Raw genomic sequence first — 23,173 nt, forward strand, 5'->3', positions numbered from 1 at the left:
GGAACATGCAAATAAATGTAGCACACATACATGTTCACAAGTTGCACTAAACACTACTAAGTCATTCATTAGTGAAAGCAATACTAATTTCAGTTCTTCAATCACTAAAAAAGGTGCAAGGAAAAAACCATCAACCTTCTTGTTTAAAAATTTAGAAGTTAATAGTTTTCCCAAGCTCAACATAATGCTTAAATGGTGTGGTGCCTTTTCTTTGGTTTTCATTTTACTTACAAGTATTGCATTCATTCCTGATGCAATGCCATAGCTCAAACCTGAGAGGCGTGCTGCATATGTATACTCTTTTAAATCATCCTTCAATAACCTGATAAACAGGTATGTCATGTTGCAATGGAGAGGATCAGCATAAATGTAGCGACTAACAAAAAGAAAAACAAAAGAAATGCTTTGATACCTCAAGCAGTGGCATGGTAATGAAGAAACATGACCGAAGAGTATGGATATGCAGCCTCATGATCTGAATTTCTAGGGAAACAGAATAGGCCAACCTTATGTTTTAACAATGGCAGGAAGACTTCATTCTGTTGTCAAAGACCAAGATTTCACATAGAGAATGGATGAGATCTAAACCTAAGTCAGGGTCCAATTTTGTTTGAGGAGAAAAATGTGACAATCTGATGAAAGAAGTTAAAAAAAAAACAACAAAAAAACAGAACAGAAATCAAGGAGAATTTGCATAATGTGAATGTAATGCTGAATACTTAGAATAAGAGTGAACTTAAAAATTAAATGAGAAAATATGATTAGCCATAAATATTTTTAAAAAGAAATTAAACTCATACCCTCAATCAAAAACGCTTCCATCAAATCAATATAAAAAAATGTTGATGAGTGGAAGGCTCTAAGACGTGGGTACTTACATACATCCCATAGATGGTATTTTGGAGGTCATAGCTCAAGCCTGCTAGCTCTGCTGCATATGCATACTCGTTGAGGGAGTCTTTGAGGAGCTCAAGGTACAAATAGGCCATGTTACAGTGCAAGGGGTCCACATAAGCAAATGGGCTGGAAGAAAATGTTGACAGTAAAATAGCTGATTTATTACTTCCCAATGTGATGTGGCCTTTCGAGATGGATCAAGAAACTGAATTATCGGTTAATATAATTTCCTGAAGATATGGTTTGAATTTTTGAGTCTGTTCTTCTCAGGAGGGGGAAAAAAACAAGATGTCTGAAAAAGAAGCCTGAAATATGCCAAGTGTGCTGGTGGTGGTGAGGAGGGAGAAGCAACTGTTGACCCCAGATGGTGTGGCCAGACTGATGAGTCAGAAATGCAGGGCAGGTAAGGAGTGGGAACAGGCCATGAGGCATGCCTGTGTTGAGGGGCTCATAGAAGGAGGCATGGTGGGGCCCCTGGCTGGCTCAGCTGGTGGAACATGCGACTCATGATCATGGGGTTGTGAGGTCAAGCCTCACGCTGGGCGAAGAGGTTACTTAAAATGAATAAATAAAAATAAAAAGAAGGAAGGCATGGCCGGACAGAGCTCATCTGGCATTTTCATGTCCTCCTCCAAGAAAGCCATACCCTTGGCGGACAGGAGTATGAGACTGAGAAGTTTGTATGCTGTGAAGTTTCTGAACTTAAAAGAGAAAGTTTATGGACACCTGTGAAATGTTAGCTTATCTGAGTTTCTACCAAAACCAATAAAGCTAGAGCACTGTCAGTAAAATAATTGATAATTCCCACTATATAACTGCAGCCCGAGCTAGGAAAAAATATTAAAATTAAAAACAAAAAACAAAAAACAAAAAAACCCAACTTAGGTGAAGAAGAACCACCAAAAAGAGGAAACAATAAGAGAGTGCAAGAGCTAAACAGGGCCACAGAGATCCACCTAACTTAAATCATCTCCCAAATAAGAAACAGTTTTCCTTATGTTGTCACCTGGGCTGGTAGTGGCAGAATTAGGATTCAAATCCAAGTCAAGTGATCTACTCATTTGATTATAGGACACTGCTCACCTTTATGACAAGCAAGCAAGAGTCATTCACTCAACAAATATGTATCACACACTTACTATTATAATACATATAAGCACGTATAGATCAGAAGAGCCCAGTGCTAGGCTCTTCTCTAGGTACTGAGAATAAAGAAGAAACAAATCAGGCAAAGTCTCTGACCACACAGAGTTTAACAGTCTAATTGGAGGAGAGAATAAATTTTAATATGTCAAGTGGGGATAGTGCTGTGAAGAAAAATTAAGCAGAGTAAAAGGAATAGGAATGAAGGGTGATGATGGTAGGATAGGAAGATTGCTAATTTACATACGATAGTTAATCAATGCCTCTCTCATAAGGTGACATGTGGGCCTAGACCTGAAGAAAGCAAAGGAGCGAGCTCTGGGGACATCTGGGTGGGCAAGTTGAGAAAACAGCCAGTGCAAAGGACCCGAGGCCAGGTGCCTGCTTGGCTTGTTTGGCGGCAAATTAGTTTCACTCTATCTGTAGCACAGTAAATATAACCAATGTACTGTAGCAAAGCCAATAATTTTATCAAAGCTGATAATGAAGCAAAAATAGGAGAAAGAGGCTTAGCCGCTTAGAAAATTAAAAACCAAAGAGATGGGTGCCTGGGTGGCTCAGTCAGTTAAGTGTCTGACTCGGCTCAGGACATGATCTCATAGTTCATGGGTTTGAGCCCTGCGTCCGGCTCTATGCTGATAGTTTGGAGCCTGGAGCCTGCTTCGGATTCCGTATCTCCCTCTCTCTGCCCCTCCTCCACTCACACTCTGTCTCTCTGTCTCTCTGTCTCAAAAATAAATAAACACTAGAAAAAATTATTTTAAAAATCAAAGAGAAAACTCTGTAACTATATAAACTTTCTCCATCTGGGAAATCTAAATGGATGTCCTGTCACTGAACTTTTTTAAGTACTGTATTCTATATGATGACAAACAGCAGCTCAGAAACACACAGCACAACTCTGAAAAGCAAAATTATCAAATAAAAGGGACTCTAGAAAGGGCTTAGGCCCACAGGCACCTATATGGCAATCTTAGGTAGAAGTGAAAAGCCAGAAAAAGCCAAATCTGGGAGCTCAAAGCCATATGGCTCAAGCTCTGAATGTAATTCCAAGACATATCCTAAAATGCTACGTGCGCAGCAGCTGTACTGGTGAGGTGTAAAAGAGAACATGATTCAACTGCAACGCTTAAATTCTGGTTCATTTGTTCATTTAAAAAATATTGTTTTGGGGGCACCTGGGTGGCTCAGTCAGTTAAGCGTCCGACTTCAGCTCAGGTTTGTGGGTTCAAGCCCTGTATCAAGCTCTGTGCTGACAGCTCAGAGCCTGGAGCCTGCTTCGAATTTTGTGTCTCCCTCTCTATCTGCCCCTCCCCCTCTCACACTCCATCAAAAATAAACAAACATTTAAAAAAAATTTTAATAAATATTATATTGTATTCAGGTGCTATATGCTTAAATATGGATCAGAGTTTTTAAAACTGTAACTAAGTACGCATAACATAATCCAATTTCTGAAAAGATTAAAAAGTACACACACATAGAAAATGTCAAGAAACCTAGCAGTGTGACCTCTAGGAAGACCAGAACACAGAGAGAGGGTCTTTTGGGAAGCAGAAATTTTTAATTCTAACAACAGTATGGGCCAGTTAGAGAATGCAAAAATATCAAATAGTTTCTCAAAATGTACCGTAAAGAAATTCATAATCACAGAAGTCAAATGGCACAGTGGCGACAAGCTGCTTGGGATGTTACAAACATCACTATGAGTATCAAAAAATAAACGAGCTTTACCAACAATAAGCCATAGCTGGACAGTTCATGTTCAGTATAAAAAATAAACAATCTCAGTGCAGCTCCAGACAAGTCTACAAATCTCCAGCTTCTTCAATGCTTACATCCCTGCAATCTCAGCAGTTCATGCTGGCAAAATACCAACTTTCTATTCAGAGATTCTCGCCCCCTTTTCCAAAACATTTAAAACGCATTGCGTTTTAATTTCATGTCAAGTCTTCCAAATAAAATTTAGTGAACATTATTACATGATGATAGGTTTCAAAAATGAACTATTGGGACTTCATCAAAATAAAAAGCCTCTGCACGGCGAAGGAAACAATCAGCAAAACTAAAAGGCAACCGATGGAATGGGAGAAGATATTGGTAAACAACGTATCAGATAAAGGGTTAGTATCTAAAATCTATAAAGAACTTAACAAACTCAACACCCAAAAAACAAATAATCCAGTGAAGAAATGGACATGATGATAGGTTTATTTCATAAACACACACCACTGAATTTTAAATAAAAAATTATGAAGTGTAAACTCACAAAGTAAAATTTGAACTGGGTGATACACTTTACAAATAAAAGGAGACAGAGATGAACTCCAGATTTATACTGAGAAATCATTCCAACAGTAGTATTCATAAATGTTACTAAACATTTTTTTAATGTTTAGTAAAAAACATTCCTTTTTAATTAAATTGTTTTTAAGTAACAAAGCCAGGAATAGAGAAAACAGTATCTAAGGGCTTCTGACGTTTAAAGGGCTGGAAAAGACTCAAAGTCATTTAGAAACTACTACCTCTTCCTCTGGGGAAATTTCAGGAATACAAAACCAAAACTACAACAGAACACACCCAAATGTGAAATTTCTCAACGAAATTTCTGGGTGAGTCTACAGCCTCCCCAGGCTCCAAAGTCCTGAAAGTTAGGAAGGCCCTTCTAGTGGCTAGCATAAATCATGTCAGTTAAAGGGTGTGTTCATCAATGCAAAGGAAGAATTGACAACCTTGGCTTTCACGATATCCCTTACCAGCAGCAGCCTTCCCTGGCCCCAGCCACAGAACTCTAGTTTCTTTTCCTTCTATACATGGGTCCGTTGACATGAAGAAAACTTTTAGGAATGCGACTGTTGATTTTTATAAGAAACTCTGTAGCTAGATTCATTTTACATACCTGAAGAATTCAAAGTTGAGACAAGCCTTTGGCAAGAAAAACTTATCATCTTGTTTGAACCAGAGTTTGCTCATAGCTGTATCCTGTGATGGAGAAACAATTTGGTTAGGGAAATACGGGCTCATTCTGCAAAAAGCTCAATCAAATCATACTTCAAGAGGAGTAGGACAGAGGCACTGCTGAGAATTTTGTTCTGCAGAGGCTGCTGTCTTATGGCCTTGAAACAAACTCAGAGGGTCACCAGGTGGGAAGGTGAAAAGAGAAAACTGCTGATCCTGGTAGCAGAGAGAAATCACCCTTCTGTCTCCCCGGGTGCGGGGGATGGGGACACAGTAGAGGAAGGGATAGGCTGGAGAAGCCAATTCCAACTGTCCTGTCCCTGTATTTTTGAACATTGGGAGGCAGACGCAGGGGTCCTTAGGGGGGTATAGCAGCCAGCCTCCAAGGTGAGCTACAGCAATCCTTGCCTGCTGGCATTTACATCTTGTATAGTCCTCTCTCCCACAATGAACCAGGATTGGTCTACGTGACCAACAGACTATGACAGAAGTGATGGCAGGGTAGCTCTGAGATTAGATCCTAAAAGACATTGTAGTTTCCATCTTGATCACCCACTTTCTCTCTTGAATTACTCACTTTGGAGGAGGCCAGCTTCCAAGTCAAACAACTCTATGGAGAGGCCCATGTGAAGAACTAAGGCCTTCCAACAACCACACAACTGAATTTAGAAGAAAATCCTTCAGCCCTAATTGAGCTGAATGACTGAAGCCTCACTCAACAGCTGGACTATAACCTAATGAGACCCTGAGCCAGAACCACCCAACTAAGCCACTTCCAGATTTCTGATCCTCAGAAATTGTATGCAGATAAAAATAAACATTAAGTTGCTAAAATTTGGAGGAATTTGTTATGATGCAGTAGTGGATAACACAGTCAAGAATGAACAAATAACCCACTACCTTAACTCTCTACTTCACTCATACGATACTAAAAACTCCTGAAACTCTGATGAGAGATGTAAAGGTTCTCCGTAGTTTACTCTGAGAAGACCTATTTAAAACAAAGCGCCTGGGTGGCTCAGCCGGTTAAGTGTCCAACTTCGGCTCAGGTCATGATCTCATAGTTCGTGAGTTCGAGCTCCACATCGGGCTCAAAGCCTGGAGCCTGCTTCAGATTCTGTGTCTCTCTCTGCCCCTCCCCCACTCACACTCTGTTTCTGTCTCTCAAAAAATAAATGTTAAAAAAAAAATTTTAAGAAAAAATAAAACAACAAATAATAGGAGAGGTAAAAAAGCTTTCTCTTTGAATAACCCAAACTATAACTCATTCAAACGTCATTTTCAAAGAAAAATGGTTGTCTAGTTAATAATCTAGTTGCATGAGATAAATTAAATTTCAAGTTTCTAAACACTCTTGTCTCATTGAGTTCATCTAAATGTTAGGTCCTTTGAAGAAAATAAGAAGAAAGATGTGTGTCTACGGTGGTGAGTTTAGAAAGAGAATTTAGGAAAGAGGACGTGTATTAATAATTTGATCCATTTTTCCACACAATTTGCTCAAGGTGTGAAATAATGACACAAAAAGAACATTCTGAAAGAAAGGGGAAAAAAGCGCCCCATTTCTCAATCACCCTTTTCACTGGCTTATTAACTTCCTATATTCCTTGTTCTCATCAATTTCCTAGAGCCATTCTACCAAAATGAGAATTATTTTCAAGGGCAGGAAATCCAACAGCTACCCTTTGGATATGCTCTACTCCAGGATTTAGAGATTTTCTTTATCTCTAACTTTCACGATGCAGTTCTCTAACTTCCACTTCCTACTGGGTCTTCAGTGACTATGGAAAGGAGGCCGATAACTTTCAGTAGATTTGTGGTTGTAGCCTAGATTTATCTTTTTTTTTTCTGGAAAGAAAACAATACCCCTAGATTCTAAATTCTTTAGTAGTTTGTTTGCTTTAACATTTCTAGCCTTTTAATATTTCTTAACAGTTATTCTCTACAACTTTCCGTTAGCTCTTAGGATGTGAGCCCCCCAAAACAACCTAGTACCAAATGCAAGAAATCATCTCTCTATCCCTTCCGTGTAATAGGTGCATCTCCTAAATTTAAAAATCACTGATTCTAAGGGTGTTTGGGTGGCTTAGTCGATTAAGCATCCGACTCTTGGTTTCGGCTCAGATCGTGATCTCACGGTTCATGAGTTTAAGCACTGGATTGGGCTCTGCAGTGACAGTGCAGAGCATGCTTGGGATTCTCTCTCTCTCTACCCCTCTCCTACACTCTCTTCCTAGGACCCCTTCTCTCAAAATAAATAAGCATTAAAAAAAAAAAAAAATCACCAGTTCTAACATGTTACCTTAATAAGAGAAGGGTATGGTGTTGCTTCTTTTTCTAATGATAAAATCTCAAAATTCGTAGGAATAAATTCATTCTTCGTTGGAAGTTTAAATTTTCCATTCAGGTCAGCATTTTGCCATTTCTGGATGAATAATGAAAAACACACACACACAAAAGCAATTAGAGTTGCACTGAAGAGTGTAAAATAGTCCCTTTGCTTAATGTCTAGGCAAATATTAAGGGGATACATCACACAGCTTTCCTTTTCCATTTCCAAATCCACTGATGGCTTTTCGTGAAACTTGAGTTGGTCTCTCTTTTACTAGTCAAGATTTTACACTTACCTGTCTTTCCTCTTTACATATTTCCAAAATGACTAGCTGAGATTAAGGGGCAATCTGAGACTTCAGAACACTCAGAGACTACCTGGTCCATATGAAGATCACGTTTGCTCTAGCTCCCTAAAGAATGGAGAATAATCTGGAAAAGGATATATTCTTGCAATTGATAGATAATAGGTCATTTATAAAAGAATTAAACTTTCAGCTGCACTAAGTTACTTGCATGTATGGCTTGAAAACTAGATTAAAGGGTTTCTTTCAGAGCCTAAATGTCCATCAACTGATGAATGGATAAAGAAATTGTGTTTTATATACACAATGGAGTACTACGTGCAAATGAGAAAGAATGAAATATGGCCCTTTGTAGCAACGTGGATGGAACCGGAGAGTGTTATGCTAAGTGAAATAAGCCATACAGAGAAAGACAGATACCATATGTTTTCACTCTTATGTGGATCCTGAGAAACTTAACAGAAAACCATGGGGGGGCGGGGAGGAAAAAAAAAGAAAAAAAAAAGAGGTTAGAGTGGGAGAGAGAGCCAAAGCATAAGAGACTCTTAAAAACTGAGAACTGAGGGTTGATGGGGGGTGGGAGGGAGGGGAGAGGAGGTGATGGGTATTAAAGAGGGCATCTTTTGGGATGAGCACTGGGTGTTGTATGGAAACTAATTTGACAATAAATTTCATATAATAAAAAATAAATGAATAAATAAATAAATCTAATGAGCAAATATTAAATAAAAAAAAAAAAAAAGGGTTTTTTTCACTTTAGTACTGCTTCCTAAGGCCTGCTCCACCACTCTCCCAATGATCATGTGAACTTCTAAGTGAACCAGTAATTCACGCACAAAGTTAAGGACAAAGTGGATACTTAAGTCTGGATTGTAGGACAGGGTTGATACAACATGTTGATTGTGCTCCATGGGCTAGTTCCAAAAGCTAAGTGGGACAGATCACAGGTCAATGATTGTTGGACTCTAATTTATAAGACTTCTCATTATGTTAAAAAAAAAAAAAAAAAAAAAAAGGGCCACCACTGCCAGTGATGCTGGGTTCAGCGATTTGGTCTTCAGATGATCCAGCACAGCCTTGCAGCTTCTGCAATTCTATTCTGTTTTGGTTTCTACATTTATGTTTTTTGGCACTGGAATGGTGGGAATGTTGGCTGTATTATGAGTAGCAAGTTTCCCGAATGGCTGAAGAGTAGGGGCTGGGAAACACATAGTAAATAATTTCGCTGCTAAACTCCCAGATAAATTTGGGTTGTTTTGGGTTTTGTTGTTGTTGTTTTTCCTTCTGTTTTTAATTAAGTAAGCTCTACACCCAAGGTGGGGCTTGAACTCACAACTCTGGGATCAAGAGTTGCATGCTCTACCAACTGAGCCAGCCAGATGTCTCCCAGATAAATTTATTTTAAAAAATTCCCATTTGGGGCAGGTTTGTTATGAACAGAGCTTGCTGAATAGGGGTTCTCTTTTGCTTTACAATTAATTCATGGGAGATCAGCATTCCTCAGTTTAGCTAGATGGATATTTTCATATACTAAGGGGCTCCAGTGATTTCCTTTTGTATTGTGAATAGGTCAGAGCGATGGTTTTCTTAAACTATCCTTTTTTTCTGTATTGTCATTATACAAGTACATTTAAGAAATGTCCATTATTCAAGTTTAACTAGAACCTAGTCAGAGCAAGGCTTTCTGGTGTTTTCCCACAAATAAAGGACAATATCAAAGCTACAATAACAATGAAAACTAAAAAGTACTAGACAAGTAGGTTAAGACTCATAAACAAAAGCTTCACTACTTATGAGTGGGGTAACATACTACCTAAACACAGCTGTTTTGAAACAAATTCTAATTCCCTTACATTTACAAAAAGAGCAATGACACAATAATGAGGCACACAATATGGCACCTCCTAAAGTGAAGACTGTGCGAATCCCAGAGACTATTCCCAGCTGTACACCCAGCACGACGGTGAGCCCTCTGGAGACCTTGTATCTGTTTTTCATGCTACTTCCATCTCTTCTTGCCTGTTTTGGTGCCTTTGCTTCTCTGTGTACTTTGGACTTCAATGATCTTTGACTGCATGAGGCTGAGGGTCTGCTTTCAGCCCTGATGGTCTAACAGACACATGAGAAGGTGGCCATAGTGCCATTTCTTCACACAAAAACCTAAGCTCTAGCTCTCCATCTCCTTGTCCACACTGCTCAGGACAGCACAGACAGCTGTGGACCGTCACTCTCCACACTGGCCCATGAGTTGATCTAGGGAGCTCATATTCTTGGGTGCCCCTCACAATGCCAAGTTTATTCACAGATGACTGAACCCTACCTTAATGACTTCGTCTGGTACAGCTTCTTGCTTGTACTGGGTTCCATACCACTCTTCCGTGCGATCAGTTTTTCCTTCAAAAGACTTGGAAACTATCGCAACCCTAAAGATAAATGGAAAAAACAAATAAAAAAACCTTATAAACTCATGTTGTATATATGCATTTCTAGAGCCTGACTCCTGAAAATGTTTTTTTAATTTTTATCTTAGAGAGAGAGAGAGAAAGAGCGCGCCTAAGTGGGAGAGAGGGGCACAGGGAGAGAGAGAATCTTAAGCAGGCATCAAGCTCATTGTGGAACCTGACACAGGGCTTGATCCCACAACCCTGGGATCATGACCTGAGCCAAAATCAAGAGTCAGACACTCAACTGACTGAACCACCCAAGTGCCATGAAAATGTACATAATATCCAAGAATATGGTGGGCCTCTAAGACCCAGTAAGTCCTATAATGTTTAGTCAAAACAAGGAATGAAGTATAGAGGTTTCTGGCCATAGTCTCTGTTATCCTTTGGTTAGAGCCCATCATTTTTAATGTGAAAAACTGTGTGCAAGAGTCTTGTGGGTATGCTACCAACTAAAATTTTAAAAGAAGGGTAGCTAGGGAAAAATACTGAACAAACTCAGTTGGAAAATAGTCTTAAAAAAAGCAAAACAAAGTATTCCTTCCCAGGAACAGCTGAGGCCCAGTGTTAACAAAAATGGCAAAAAAAAAAAACAAAAACAAAAAACAAAAAAAACAAAAAAACCCCCACCAAACCAAACCAAATCCAAAAACCCACAAAAACAAACAAACAAAAAAACCCCAAAAACCCTTGTTGGCTCATCCAGATATCCAAAAAACCAAAAACACACTCATATTATTATTTGCTAAGTTTGTGCTCTATGTTTTTTCCCTACCACATACTACCATCATATGCATTTAACACATATACATTGCCCTTCCTATTACATTGCCCTTCCTATTGCTAGAGGTGAAGGAAATGAGACCAAGAAACACCTCTCTATCTTCTGGTTTGTTAAAAGCTTTCATTGATGGGAAAATAGAAACAGCCCAGAAGTCAGAAGGGAAAAAAAAAAAGTTCAGGGAAAAAAGGTAGAGCTAAGTCAGTCCTGTTACTGGTCCCACTTCTCCTTTACGTCTCAATTTCAATAACAAGGTCTAGGTATGCTCCTACTTGTTCTCAGCCATCCTCTCAGAGGTCTGGTTCCAGCCTCTGAATGTCTGCCTCACAGCTGAAAGCCCAGTACTTGCAATGAAAACTCCTCTCTACTGAATACCCAACCATCTTCCAAATCTTTGTGTTCCTGTCCTTCATCACACCTTCCCAACTTCAATGCCTGTCTGAATTACTGTCAACTTCTTATTTATTCTAGATGAAATACTCTACCTGGCTAGCTAGACTTGGTCTTTATCACCTGCTTTAGGGTAGATATAAGCAATCTGACTAACCTGTTAGCATGACTGACTAATCTACCAGCTGAAGGTATTCAAGCTGCCATTGACCACTGCCAGTTCTAGAAAACATGCTAAGTAAGAATATATTCCACAGAAACAAGTGAGAAATCATAGGGTTTAATGGATGAAAGAGTTCTGTTATCATGTCCAGAAGAAATGATCCATGTTTGGCAGTTTGAGAATTCCTCTTGCAGGGTATATGTAGAGTGTATATAGAACTCACAAGGCCACAATTAGCAACTACGTGGATGGAACTAGAAGGTATCTGAGTGAAATTAGAAGAAATTAGAAACTAGAAGGTATCTAAGCAAAATTAGCCTGTAAGACAAAGACAAATACCATATGACTTCACTCATATGAGGAATTTAAGATACAAAACAGATGAACCAAAGGGAAGGGAAGCAAAAATAATATAAAAACAGGGAGGGGGACAAAACATAAGAGACTCTTAAATACAGAGAACAAACTGGGTTGCTGGAGGGGTTATGGGTGGGGGGATGGTCTAAATGGGTAAGGGGCATTAAGGAGGACAATTGTTGGGGTGTCATACATAGGGGATGAATCACTGGAATCTACTCCTGAAATCATTATAGCACTATATGCCACCTAATTTGGATGTAAATTTAAAAATAAATTTAAAAAAAGGAAAAAAATGCAGGCAGAAACCATTAAAAGAAGAAGAAGAAGAAGAAGAGGAGGAGGAGGAGGAGGAGGAGGAGGAAGAGGAGGAGGAGGAGGAAGAGGAAGAAGAAGAAGAAGAAGAAGAAGAACAACAACAACAACAACAACAACAACAACAACAACAACAACTCCTCCTCCTCCTCCTCACAGGGCCACATGAAGGGTATGTAATGTTTCTTAAGGACATTCATTCAATACATGACAGGGTCTGCTAAGACTCAGTCCTAGAAAATGCTTCCACTCTTGCTCACTTCCTAGAGAATGAATGGACTGATTCTAAAGGAGACTTCTGAAAATTGTGTTAGGAAGTTAAATAACCTGGTAGCGAGGTGGTGTTACCATCTTCTCTTCCATGAGATGCTTGATTCTGGAAAAGCTTGTTACATAGATGGCTTTGGTTTCCCTGAATGACAGCCCATGCATCAGAATAATGAAGTAACTGATTATAACTTGTGAACACTGAAGCATTTATTTGGTAGTGGACATGTCCCCTGAAACAAGAAAACTGTAAACTCTGTTCTGAGAGAGAAAGTGAAAAGGTTCACTTTCACATAGGATGACAGAGAGCAGCAGAGGCTGGACACTGCTTAGCAACAGGCAAGTTAAAAGGGGGAGAAGAAGGGAGATTGGTCAGCTGCAATCCTAAGGGACTGAGACAGCTGCATACCCAGGTAAAGCGTATGGGTAACATTTGAAATGTTACAAGGAAGCAAATATGAAATAGATAAACACAGTTCCCCAAACAAGGCAAACTTCAAATACTGGCCTGATAGAGATACCTTTGCAAAACAAGAATTGGTGTGCCACTGAGGAATTTAAAACTGAAATATACAGTGAAAGGCTATGTATCTAAAAATAAATTATAAGAGGTAGGCAAGGGGAATGATAGCAGAGACAGAGTACATACACATCAAATCTACTTAGAAATGCAGAATGTGGAAGCACAAGAACACTTGAGTTATGGGAAAAAGAGAGAAGTTACAATAATCGAAGAATGCCACGGACAGCTGCAATATATTTAACTGCAGACAATTCAGAAAAACTAGCACAGATACTATAGCATCCTTAGACTATCTGCTGGAAATCTAATTATACTAAAAAATAGTCTTGAGTTTTTTGTTTTTTTTTTAATTTTTTTTTTCAACGTTTTTTTTTTTTTTATTTATTTATGGGACAGACAGAGACAGAGCATGAACGGGGGAGGGGCAGAGAGAGAGGGAGACACAGAATCGGAAACAGGCTCCAGGCTCCGAGCCATCAGCCCAGAGCCTGACGCGGGGCTCGAACTCACGGACCGCGAGATCGTGACCTGGCTGAAGTCGGACGCTTAACCGACTGCGCCACCCAGGCGCCCCTAGTCTTGAGTTTTTTAAGTGTGTGTCTGTGGTGGTGGGAGCAATGCTATTCTTTAACTCTATCCACCGAGAGCTGGTTGCTGATACGGTACTGACATGGTCCTTAGAAATAGGAGAGAAATGAACTTTTCTTTTCACACTGAAACTTATAACAGTGAGAAGGAAAGAGTGGCCTAGCATGAATGCTCACCACTGACTTCAAGTCAGCCATTTAGAAATGCTGAGAGGAAATGAATAGCTATTGAAGCTGGACAGTACCCATTCAGAAACAGTAAGTATCCTGACCATAGACATTAAAAGGCAATATGGTTCCCAGGGTATGAATTCTCATTATACTTTTGCAAACAATCCCTGAGAGAGAAGTGGAATGACATCCAAGAACGAGGAGAAGCTTCACAGGCAGTTGTGATGACTTCAAACAGAATTAGTAGAGAGGGCACAGATCTGGCCATCAGAAACTTGGAATCTGGCTGATACTCTGACTCACTTTCTTTGAGATCTTGCCAAAATCACAGTTAAGATCTAAATTAGGCAAGTCTCTGGGCTTCAGTTCCATTATCTTTTAAATAAGGATTCTAAATAGATGAACTCTATCCTTCCACCAGAATTCTACAATATCGTGGTATCAAATCATATTTTCAAAAAATACACCCCAAAGAAGAAAGACAGTACCAAAAAAAAATCCATTGATGAAACTCAAAGTCAAACTTAAAGAGTAGTGTCAGGAAGTAAATAAAAATAAAACTTAAAAAAAAAGTTGGGGGGGGGCGCCCTGGGTGGCTCAGTTAGTTAAGTGTCTGACCCTTGATTTCAGCTCAGGTCATGATTTCACAGTTCGTGAGTTCAAGCCCGGCATCAAGCTCTGACAGATTCTGTCCCGCTCTGCTTGGGATTCTGTCTCCTCTCTCTGCCCCTCCTCCATCTGCTCTTGGTATCTTTCTCAAAAATATTTATCTTTCTCAAAAACAAATAAAAATAAAACTTAAAAAAAAACCCAAAAGAATAGCGACAGGAAGGCCAAAGTGCTGAAGAAATTGAGGTTCATGAAAAATGCTAAAAGACACTTTTTAAAAGGGTTTCTTAAGAAAGAAGGAATCAAAGAAAGTTTAGGCTAAATGCTTAGAGAATTCAACCTTTATTGAGCCCTGACAGCCTGAATCCGAGAAAAACAGGTTTTTTAAAAAAATGTTTATTTATTTTTTAGACAGAAAGAGGGAGAGAGAGAGAGAGAGAGAGAGAGAGACAGCGAGAGAGTTCACGCGTGTGTGCTACCAGGAGAGGGGCAAAGAGACACAGAGTACGAAGCAGGCTCCAGGCTGAGCTGTTAGCACAGAGCCTGACACAAGGCTGGAACTCATGAACCCCGAGACTATGACCTGAGCTGAAGTTGGATGCTTACCCGACTGAGCCACCCAGGCACTCCAAGAAAAACACAGTTTTTACCTGGGAAGAACTCATAAATCAAAATGACCTAAAGCAAAATGTGATACACTGGTCTCAGGATAGCAGATGACAAGACTACTGAATTAGAATTTGAATACTGATTTAGAATTTATGGGTCTTTAAACTGCAAAGGTGGACCAATCCCCTGGCTGAAACCCAGGCCAGGGTTAGTGAGTGAATCAGCCAAAGTGGCTCAAATGAATTCACATCTCCAATGCAGATCATACTCTCTGATGCTTAGGCAACTAATAAATCCCAGTAGGATCAATGCCCAACACCCTTTAGAAATACTGGAGGACAGGAGAAAAGGCAGAAAAGATGGAGATGGATAAATGCTCCGACTTTCACAAAGGGAAAGGAGTGGAGCCTAAAAAAAGCCTAGGCCAGTGGTTTAGATTCTAGTCAGCTGTCAGTCTACTAAACATTTAGACAAGAAGACAGTTATCACTAGGACCTGCATACATTCGGAAAGAACAACTCCTCCCAAAGACTTATTTATGACTTAAGCAAGGCATGTGGCAAAGACTATAGCTTTATTTGTAGGTTTAATATGGCAAAGTGGAAATCCCATCTCACACTACCACATAGATAAACCTTAGTCATTATGCTAAGTGAAATAAAGATATGTTGTATGATTCCACTTACTCTAGGTATGTTAGCAGTCAAATTCATTGAAACAGAAAGTGGAACAGGGGTTACCAGGGGATGGTAGGAGGGAGAAAAGAGGAGTTGTTTAATGGGTACAGTTTCAGTTTTACAAGGTAAAAAAGTTCTGGAGATCTCTTTTACCACACTATGAATATACTACTGAATTGGACACTTAAAAATGGTTAAGACTATAAATTTTATGTTATGTGTTTTTTACCATAATAAAAAAGATGTCCACTGAACATATATGTGTGGTTCTATTTCTGGACTCTGTTTTATTCTAATGATTTCTCTTGGATCCTTAGGCCAATGCACAGTCTTAACTAATGTAGCTTTAGTTAGTCTTCAAATCTGGTAGTTCAAGTCCTCCAACTTTTGTTTTTATGTTCAAGAGTATTATAGCTAATCTAGGTCCTTTGTATACCCATATGTATTTTGAAATCAGCTTACCAATTTCTAAAAGAAAAAAAGGCTATTAGGACTTTAATTGTGATTACATGCAGTCTGTGTTATTTTATTTTTTTAAATGTTTATCTCTGAGAGAGAGAGAGAGAGAGAGAGAGAGAGAAGCAGACAGCAAGGGTGACACAGAATCTGAAGCAGGATCCAGGCTCTGAGCTGTCAGAACAGAGCATGACTCAGGGCTCACACTCGTGAACCTCGAGATCGTAACCTGAGCCAAAGTCAGAAGCGTAACAACTGAGCCACCCAGGTGCCCTAGACAGGAAAAAATTTAATAGCAAGTCTCCTAATCTACAAACAAGGTCTTTAATTTCTTTTGGCACTGTTTTGTAGTTTTATATATGGATGTGTTGCTTATCTTTAAATTCATTCCTAATTATTTTATATTTTTGTTGTTATTGTAAATATTTTTTTATTTTGAAATAATTACAAATCCATAGAAAAATGCAAAAATAGTATAGGGAGATCCCACATACTCTTCACCCAGATCCTTCAGTGGTTATATCTTAATGATAGTACAATACCCAAATAAGGAAGTTGATATTGATAGAATGTGTGTGTATTGTTAGTTCTATATCATTTTATCACATTTATCAAACTGTGTAACTACCAGTAATATTTTTAATTTTCTCATGGTTTGTTGTTAGCACATGTCAGAAAAGTGCAAACAACGGTAACTAGGAAAGACTGATAGAATAGTCTGTCAGAAGGATTTTTCTTCTTCAAAAAGTTCTACCAGATTGTTAATTTTATTAATAAAATGACTGTTGCAAAAAACATACTTACTCAATTTCCAGATCTTCAGGAGAATTTTAGAAATATGTGCTTGACACCAGGGAAAAATTAAAAATGCAAAATATGTGTCAGTTAAGTATATTCTTTGTATTATTTGACTTTGGAAAACATGGGTGAAATTCAATTTTGAGGCAGAAATATCATGGGATAGTTCATAAGCTCTTTAGGGCTGAACCTCCTCTAGAAAGAATATCTTTGTTACTGTAAAAGCTCCTCCAATTTTTGATCTCCTGGTTAATCACTTGTCAGTGAGAGGATTCTGAGATTGTAATGCTTCCCTCCACTTAAAAAAAAGGGTGTCCTAGCCTGGGTGGCTCAGTTGGTTCAGCAGCTGACTTCAGCTCAGGTCATGATCTCATGGTTTGTGAGTTTGAGCCCCGTGTTGGACTCTGTGCTGACAGCCTGGACCCTTGAGCCTGCTTCGGATTCTGTGTCTCCCTCTCTCTCTGTCCCTCCCCCATTCATGCTTTGTCTCTCTCTCTCTCTCTCTCTCTCTCCTGTGTCTTCCTCTCTCTCTGCCCCTCCCCCATTCATGCTCTGTCTCTCTCTCTCTCTCTCTCTCTCTCAAAAATAAACAAACATTAAAAATTAAAAAAAAAAAAAAAAAAAGGAGGGTGTACTCATTTGTTTATGAAGCCAGACATGTAAGCTGATACTTTGGGCATCTGAGTTAGGATGAAACCAGGTTAAGACGATCTATTATTATATTTCATTCATGATAACGACATTATGACTATATTTTCTTTTTTTTAAAGGTCTTCATGTTGGGGCGCCTGGACGGCTCAGTCGGTTGAATATCTGACTTTGGCTCAGGTCGTGATCTCGCGGTTCGTGGCTTTGAGCCCTGTGTCAGGTTCTGTGCTGGCAGCTTGGAGCCTGGAGCCTGCTTCAGATTCTGTGTCTCCTTCTCTCTCTGCCCCTCCCTGATTTGCATTCTGTCTCTCTCTGCCTCTCTCTCTCAAACATGAATAAACATTAAAAAAAAAAAACAAAAAACTAAAGGTCTTCATATTTTAGAGATACTGCCTCAAAATCATCTACAGTGGAGAGAGGATGAGTGAAGCGGGTGAGTAAAGATAACAAAGGTTGGTCACGTAGTGACTCGCTCAAGTTTAGTATTGCTTCAATGGACTATTCTTTTTTTTTTTTTTTTAAACATTTACTCATTTTTGAGAGACAGAGGGAGAGACAGTGTGTGAGCAGGGGAGGAAGAGGGAGAGAGGGAGGGAGGGAAACACAGAATCCAAAACAGGCTCCAGGCTCTGAGCTGTCAGCACAGAGCTCAAAGCAAGACTTGAAATCATGAACCATTAGATTATGACCTGAGCCGAAGTCAGATGCCCAACTGACTAAGCCACCCAAGCGCCCCTTCATTATACTATTCTTTCTACTCTAATCATGCTTCATAAAAAGTTTAAAATCATTTTATTCACAATTCCAAATTTTCAGGTTCTAATCATTATTGAAAACTTAGTATGCAACAGTAAAATATGTAGAATGACTCACCGGACATTTTCTGGTCTGAGTTTATCAAGAACCATCTCTATTAAGTCAGGTCTAAATTCTTCCAGTAAATATTCAGCTGTAAGCACTTCTTCTAAGGGATAATACTTATTAAAAGGAAAACAAACAGATAAGTTAAATGTGCAAGGCAACTATAGAGTCTAATTTATTAAAGCAAACAAATCCCTAACACATTAAATCCATTATTTTATACCCCTCACATCCTCCTTTAACTAAATTTTACTCCACTAGAAACATTTTTCTCTTACCACACCTGAAGCAGTTTCCTGTCGTAGGATAATTTTGTAGTTAATCCCCAAATACATTTACATTATAGAAAGCAAAATCACATTTTTTTTTTCAGGGAGAAAATGTATTTCTGGCTAGAAATTGAATACTTGTTAATGAAGAAAATTTGACAGTGCAATGCTGACATCTATAGGATTCTTAATATAAAGTACATTTTTATGAACAGAATTTCCTCTCAAATTTCTATGAATGAAATCAGAAAAACATTTAGAAAGTTTTTGTGGGGGGGAGATGGCTTATACTTTGGGCTAGTGAAGAAAAATAATGTAGAATATGCTTTTTTTAGTAAGAGCAACTTCCAATATACTGAGACAGCCTATTTCATTCATTCAACAAATATTTAACAAACATCTACTCTGTGCCAGGTAAGACAGATGATGTCCCTGTTCCCTAAGGAGTTTATATTCTTTTTTTTTTTTTTTGCATACAATAATCAGTTAAATAATAACAATAATAATTCATTTGGGGATTAAGACTCAAGTTTGAACTAAAATACAAAACAACAATTAACATGTAAGTCAGGAGAGGGAGTGATCAGAGTTTTAAAGTTTTGTTTTTTAATTCCAGTATGGTTAATATACAGTGTTCTATTAGTTTCAGGTGGACAATATAATGATTCAACAATTCTGTATATTTCTCAGTGCTCATCAAGATAAGTGCACTCTTAATCTCCTTCACCTATTTTAGCCAAGGAGCTTATATTCTGATTGGGAGGGAGAAAGACAATAAACGAATACTATCATTATAGTGATAGGGACTATGAATAAGAAAGGGGCAGAGCCATGACTGGGAGGTCAGGGAAGGTCTCTGTGAGGAAGAGACACCTACCCAAATGATAAGAACCCAGCCATGCAAAGACAAGAGACAAGAGTGTTCCAGGTAGAGAAAATGGCAAATACACAAGACCCCAAAGGGAATAATAAACTGAATGCTTGAAGATTAGGCAGGAAGGCAGGCAGCCAGTACAGCCAGAGAGGATTGTGAATGGGGAAAGGTGGGTTGGGGAGTGATACAGAATATGGTCGGAGAGACAGGCTGGGGCCAAATCACCTTGTAGGCCAAGGTGACATTTTAGATTTTATTCCAATTCTGATGGGAAACTACTGAAGGACTTGACACAGAGAGGTGAAACAATCTGATTTTGGTTTTCAAAAGATTATTGGGACTGGAAAAATAAACTGTAGCGGGGGACAAGCGGGAAAACAGAGATAAGGAGATCCCAGGTAAGAGACCATGATACAGTCAAGGCCAAGACATGACGGTAGCTCAGACTAGGTGGTAGCAATGGAAATGGAGAAAAGCAGATGATCTATACAACTTTCACATAATTAGCAACTGACACATTGTAGAACTGAAAAATATTTAAATCCAATAAGCAGAATGCCTATGTAATGAAAAATACTATAGATAATTTTTAGGATGATGAAAATCATGATTTTAAGCATGTTTTGACATCAAAGTTTGCCTGGTTGCTACAAAGTCTAAAGTTTTATCCTGCAGCTTCAATTTTTATCATTCATGTAGTACTGAAGATAATATATGCAGGATCACAAAAATACTCTACATACCAATGTATATGTAAAATAACAAACTTACATGCAATATTCCTGCAATCTTAGAGGTATAGCCCCGTGGCCTCTCTTTATCTTTAAACCGGAATGCAACAGCATTCAAGTCCTAAAAAGAAAAATTAACCCAATTACACATAAGTCACCCATCATTTAGAAATACTTTCTTAAAAAAAAATTTTTTTATTTAACTTTATCATAGTTTCTTTATCCATATTTAACTTTATCACAGTTTCTGAAAAACTGGCTATGCTTGATTTAGAAATGTATAGAATATGAATGAAAATAACCAATATAGAGGTGTCTGGGTGGCTCAACAGTTGAGCGTCCAACCGCAGCTCAGGTCATGCTCTCACAGTTTGTGGGTTCAAGCTCTGCATTGGGCTCACTGCTGTCAGCACAAAGACTGCTTAGGATCCTGTCCTACCTCCTGCTCTGCCCTCCCCCACTGGTGTGCACACATGCACTCTTTCTCTCAAAAATAAACCAACATTAGAAAAAGGAGGGGGGGCACCTGGGTGGCTCAGTTGGTTAAGTGTCCGACTCGTGATTCCATCTCAGGTTACGATCTCATGGTTTGTGGGTTCAAGCCCCACATCAGGCTTTAGGCTGACAGCACTTGGAGCCTGCTTGGAATTCTCTCTCCTCTCTCTCTGCCCCTCCTCCCGCTTGCACATGTGCTTTCTTTCTTTCAAAATAAACTTAAAAAAAATTTTTTTAAATAAATAAAAAATAAAAAAGTAATTTAAAAATAACCAATACAGACTATGATTTCTTTAACCTAAATTGTTAAACTATTAGAGAATTAGGAAAACTGTGGAAGAACCTTGCAAGATCAACAGTTGCACAGATGTTGATTTTGTTGATCCATTCAGAGAAATGCATCCAGGTTAGAAGTTACTGTCCAAGCAGCAAGTATTCCTTTAAACTTTTATCTAAGTAAAAAGGATTTCTCTTATCCTAAAATACATTTCAGAATCTCAATAGGTCTTAAATATAAAGTACATATTTTTAAAAATAAATAAAAGACAGCGAGGCCTTTCCATACATACAACAATAAAATCACTTTTAAGAACACAATTACACAGGGGCACCTGGGTGGCCCACTTCGTATCGTGTGCCCCCCTCTCTCTGCCCCTCCCCTGCTTGTGCGCTCTCAAAAATAAACAACAACAAAAAAAAGAACATAATCATACATAAAACAATTCACTATTTCCTTTTTAAGTTTATATATTTTGAGAGAGAGAGAGAAGGGGGATGGAAGGGGGAGAGAGGGAGAGAGAGGGAGGGAGAGAGAGACAGGAAGGGAGAAGGGGAAGGGGGAGGGGAGATGAAGAGAATCCCAAGCTGACTCCATGCTCAGCAGGGAGCCCAATGTGGGGCTTGATCTGGTAACCCTGGGATCATGACCTGAGCTGAAATTGAGAGTTGGATGCTCAAATGACTGAGCCAACCATCCAGGCGCCCACAATTCATTATTTTTTTGAAAGTATGCTAGAGATTTTTGTCACCAGATCTGAAAACGACAGAGGCTCATGAAGCTTCAGGCAAACAGTAATGTAAGCCCTTACAGATACAAGCTCAAGAAACGACTGGCTTTCTTCTGAGGGATAGAAAGGCAGTTTCTTTTCTCCTGCAAAGAAAGGTTATGTCATGCCTTAGCCCTTAATTGTGCCCCAGGTAGCCAATCAGAGTAGTATAAGCATTAACTAAAGCTACTATGCACGGCCAGATTTTTTAGAGTTTAAATAACAACAAAACCCCCAAAAACTTTACAAGTTTCACTAGGCTTTAAACTTAATTCACATATCTATGTTTTCTGAAACTTTTCCTTAAGAAAAATTTTGGTGAAACAAAATTACCTTGCACTCTTGGAAAACCCATTCTTGAGGTCCTTCTGCACGTAACTTCTGAATGTATTGAAACATGTGCAAAATTATATCTTCAACATGTACTGAAAAAAAGGGGCACACTTAAAAATCATTCAGTCCTTGAATGCTTCAAAGTACTGAGCTCACTCCTAAGGTACAGTCAGGTAAGTAGAAATGGAATCCTCACTTCCCTGAGACTGATTTTAGGGTGCCAGACACATGGCCCTTCAGACTCCAGGGTATATGACAGAAGGAACTTTGGGGAAGTTAATGAGCCAGTGAAAAGCCAAGTACACATTTCACAAGTGCAACATAATGATCAGTTGTTAAGGAGGAAAAATCATCCATGAAATGAAGGCCAAGTTGCACATGAAAAATACAAAGGATGAATTGCATGAATTAAAGGTTCCATGGCTTTACAACATAAAACAGATCCACAGCATATAGAAGTTAAAAAATATATATATAATAAGAAGTCAATTTCATTCAAAATCAAAAAGGTCAATACTTACATAATCCTTCCTCAGTCAAGTCCACATTAATGATAAAAAACATAAAACCTCGGGCTCCTTCCTTTTGCCCACCAACAAGAGTATTTACCCAGCCTGTAACATTCAAAGGAAATCAAAACAGGATTGTATGTGTGGGTTCTTTTAAGGCAAAGAATGTTATTTTTAGTCCATACTATATGTCTGCAAGATATCAGAATGGACCACTTACAGAAAAGATCAGAAAAACTTACTTTAGAAAACCCGTTTCAGGCACTGTAAAGACTCAAGGGATTTTTTGGGTTGGGAGCTTTCCTCAGGACTCTTCAAATCAGTTCTCCAAGCAAGAGTAGACTATTGTGCTTAAGTGTTATGTAAAATCAGAGCCTGAGTTGAGAGGGGTCTTGGAAATCATCTAATGACTAAATTTCAGTATACCCTCTGGTGTGATGGATAAGAGCAGGCAAGTAAATAATGTGTACTGTCACTTCACATAGATGGTAAAGAATATCCAAACTGAGCTTTTACTTTTTAACCTCTCTGTTCTTTAAAACATGTACCACAATATCTTTTCAAATATCTAACTTTCACTGCTCAATACTGAAGGGTAAAACAAATTCAGCAGGGGGGAATAAAACCCA

The 23,173-nt window shown here is 38.7% G+C and overlaps 1 protein-coding gene across 3 annotated transcripts in view; it reads right to left on the minus strand.

Annotated features, from left to right (window-relative positions):
- The window catches only part of IDE (insulin degrading enzyme), a 111,349-nt gene that overhangs the window by 19,519 nt on the left and 68,657 nt on the right, over window positions 1-23,173 (minus strand). For 2 of the 3 annotated variants that reach the window (XM_086680376.1, XM_086680378.1), the window contains exons 8-15: window positions 22,557-22,649; window positions 22,036-22,127; window positions 20,202-20,282; window positions 18,300-18,403; window positions 9,952-10,054; window positions 7,298-7,420; window positions 4,940-5,022; window positions 879-1,023 (exon numbers count right to left, since the gene is read on the minus strand). In XM_086680376.1, the coding sequence (XP_086536502.1) occupies window positions 879-1,023; window positions 4,940-5,022; window positions 7,298-7,420; window positions 9,952-10,054; window positions 18,300-18,403; window positions 20,202-20,282; window positions 22,036-22,127; window positions 22,557-22,649 (824 nt within the window). Of the gene's footprint in view, window positions 1-231; window positions 377-878; window positions 1,024-4,939; window positions 5,023-7,297; window positions 7,421-9,951; window positions 10,055-18,299; window positions 18,404-20,201; window positions 20,283-22,035; window positions 22,128-22,556; window positions 22,650-23,173 lie in introns of all 3 variants that reach the window. The other variant, XM_086680377.1, reaches the window with a different exon arrangement.

Source organism: Puma concolor, chromosome D2, assembly GCF_028749965.1.
Source record: "Puma concolor isolate L17-30 chromosome D2, mPumCon1.1.hap2, whole genome shotgun sequence".
Classification (NCBI taxonomy): domain Eukaryota; kingdom Metazoa; phylum Chordata; class Mammalia; order Carnivora; family Felidae; genus Puma; species Puma concolor.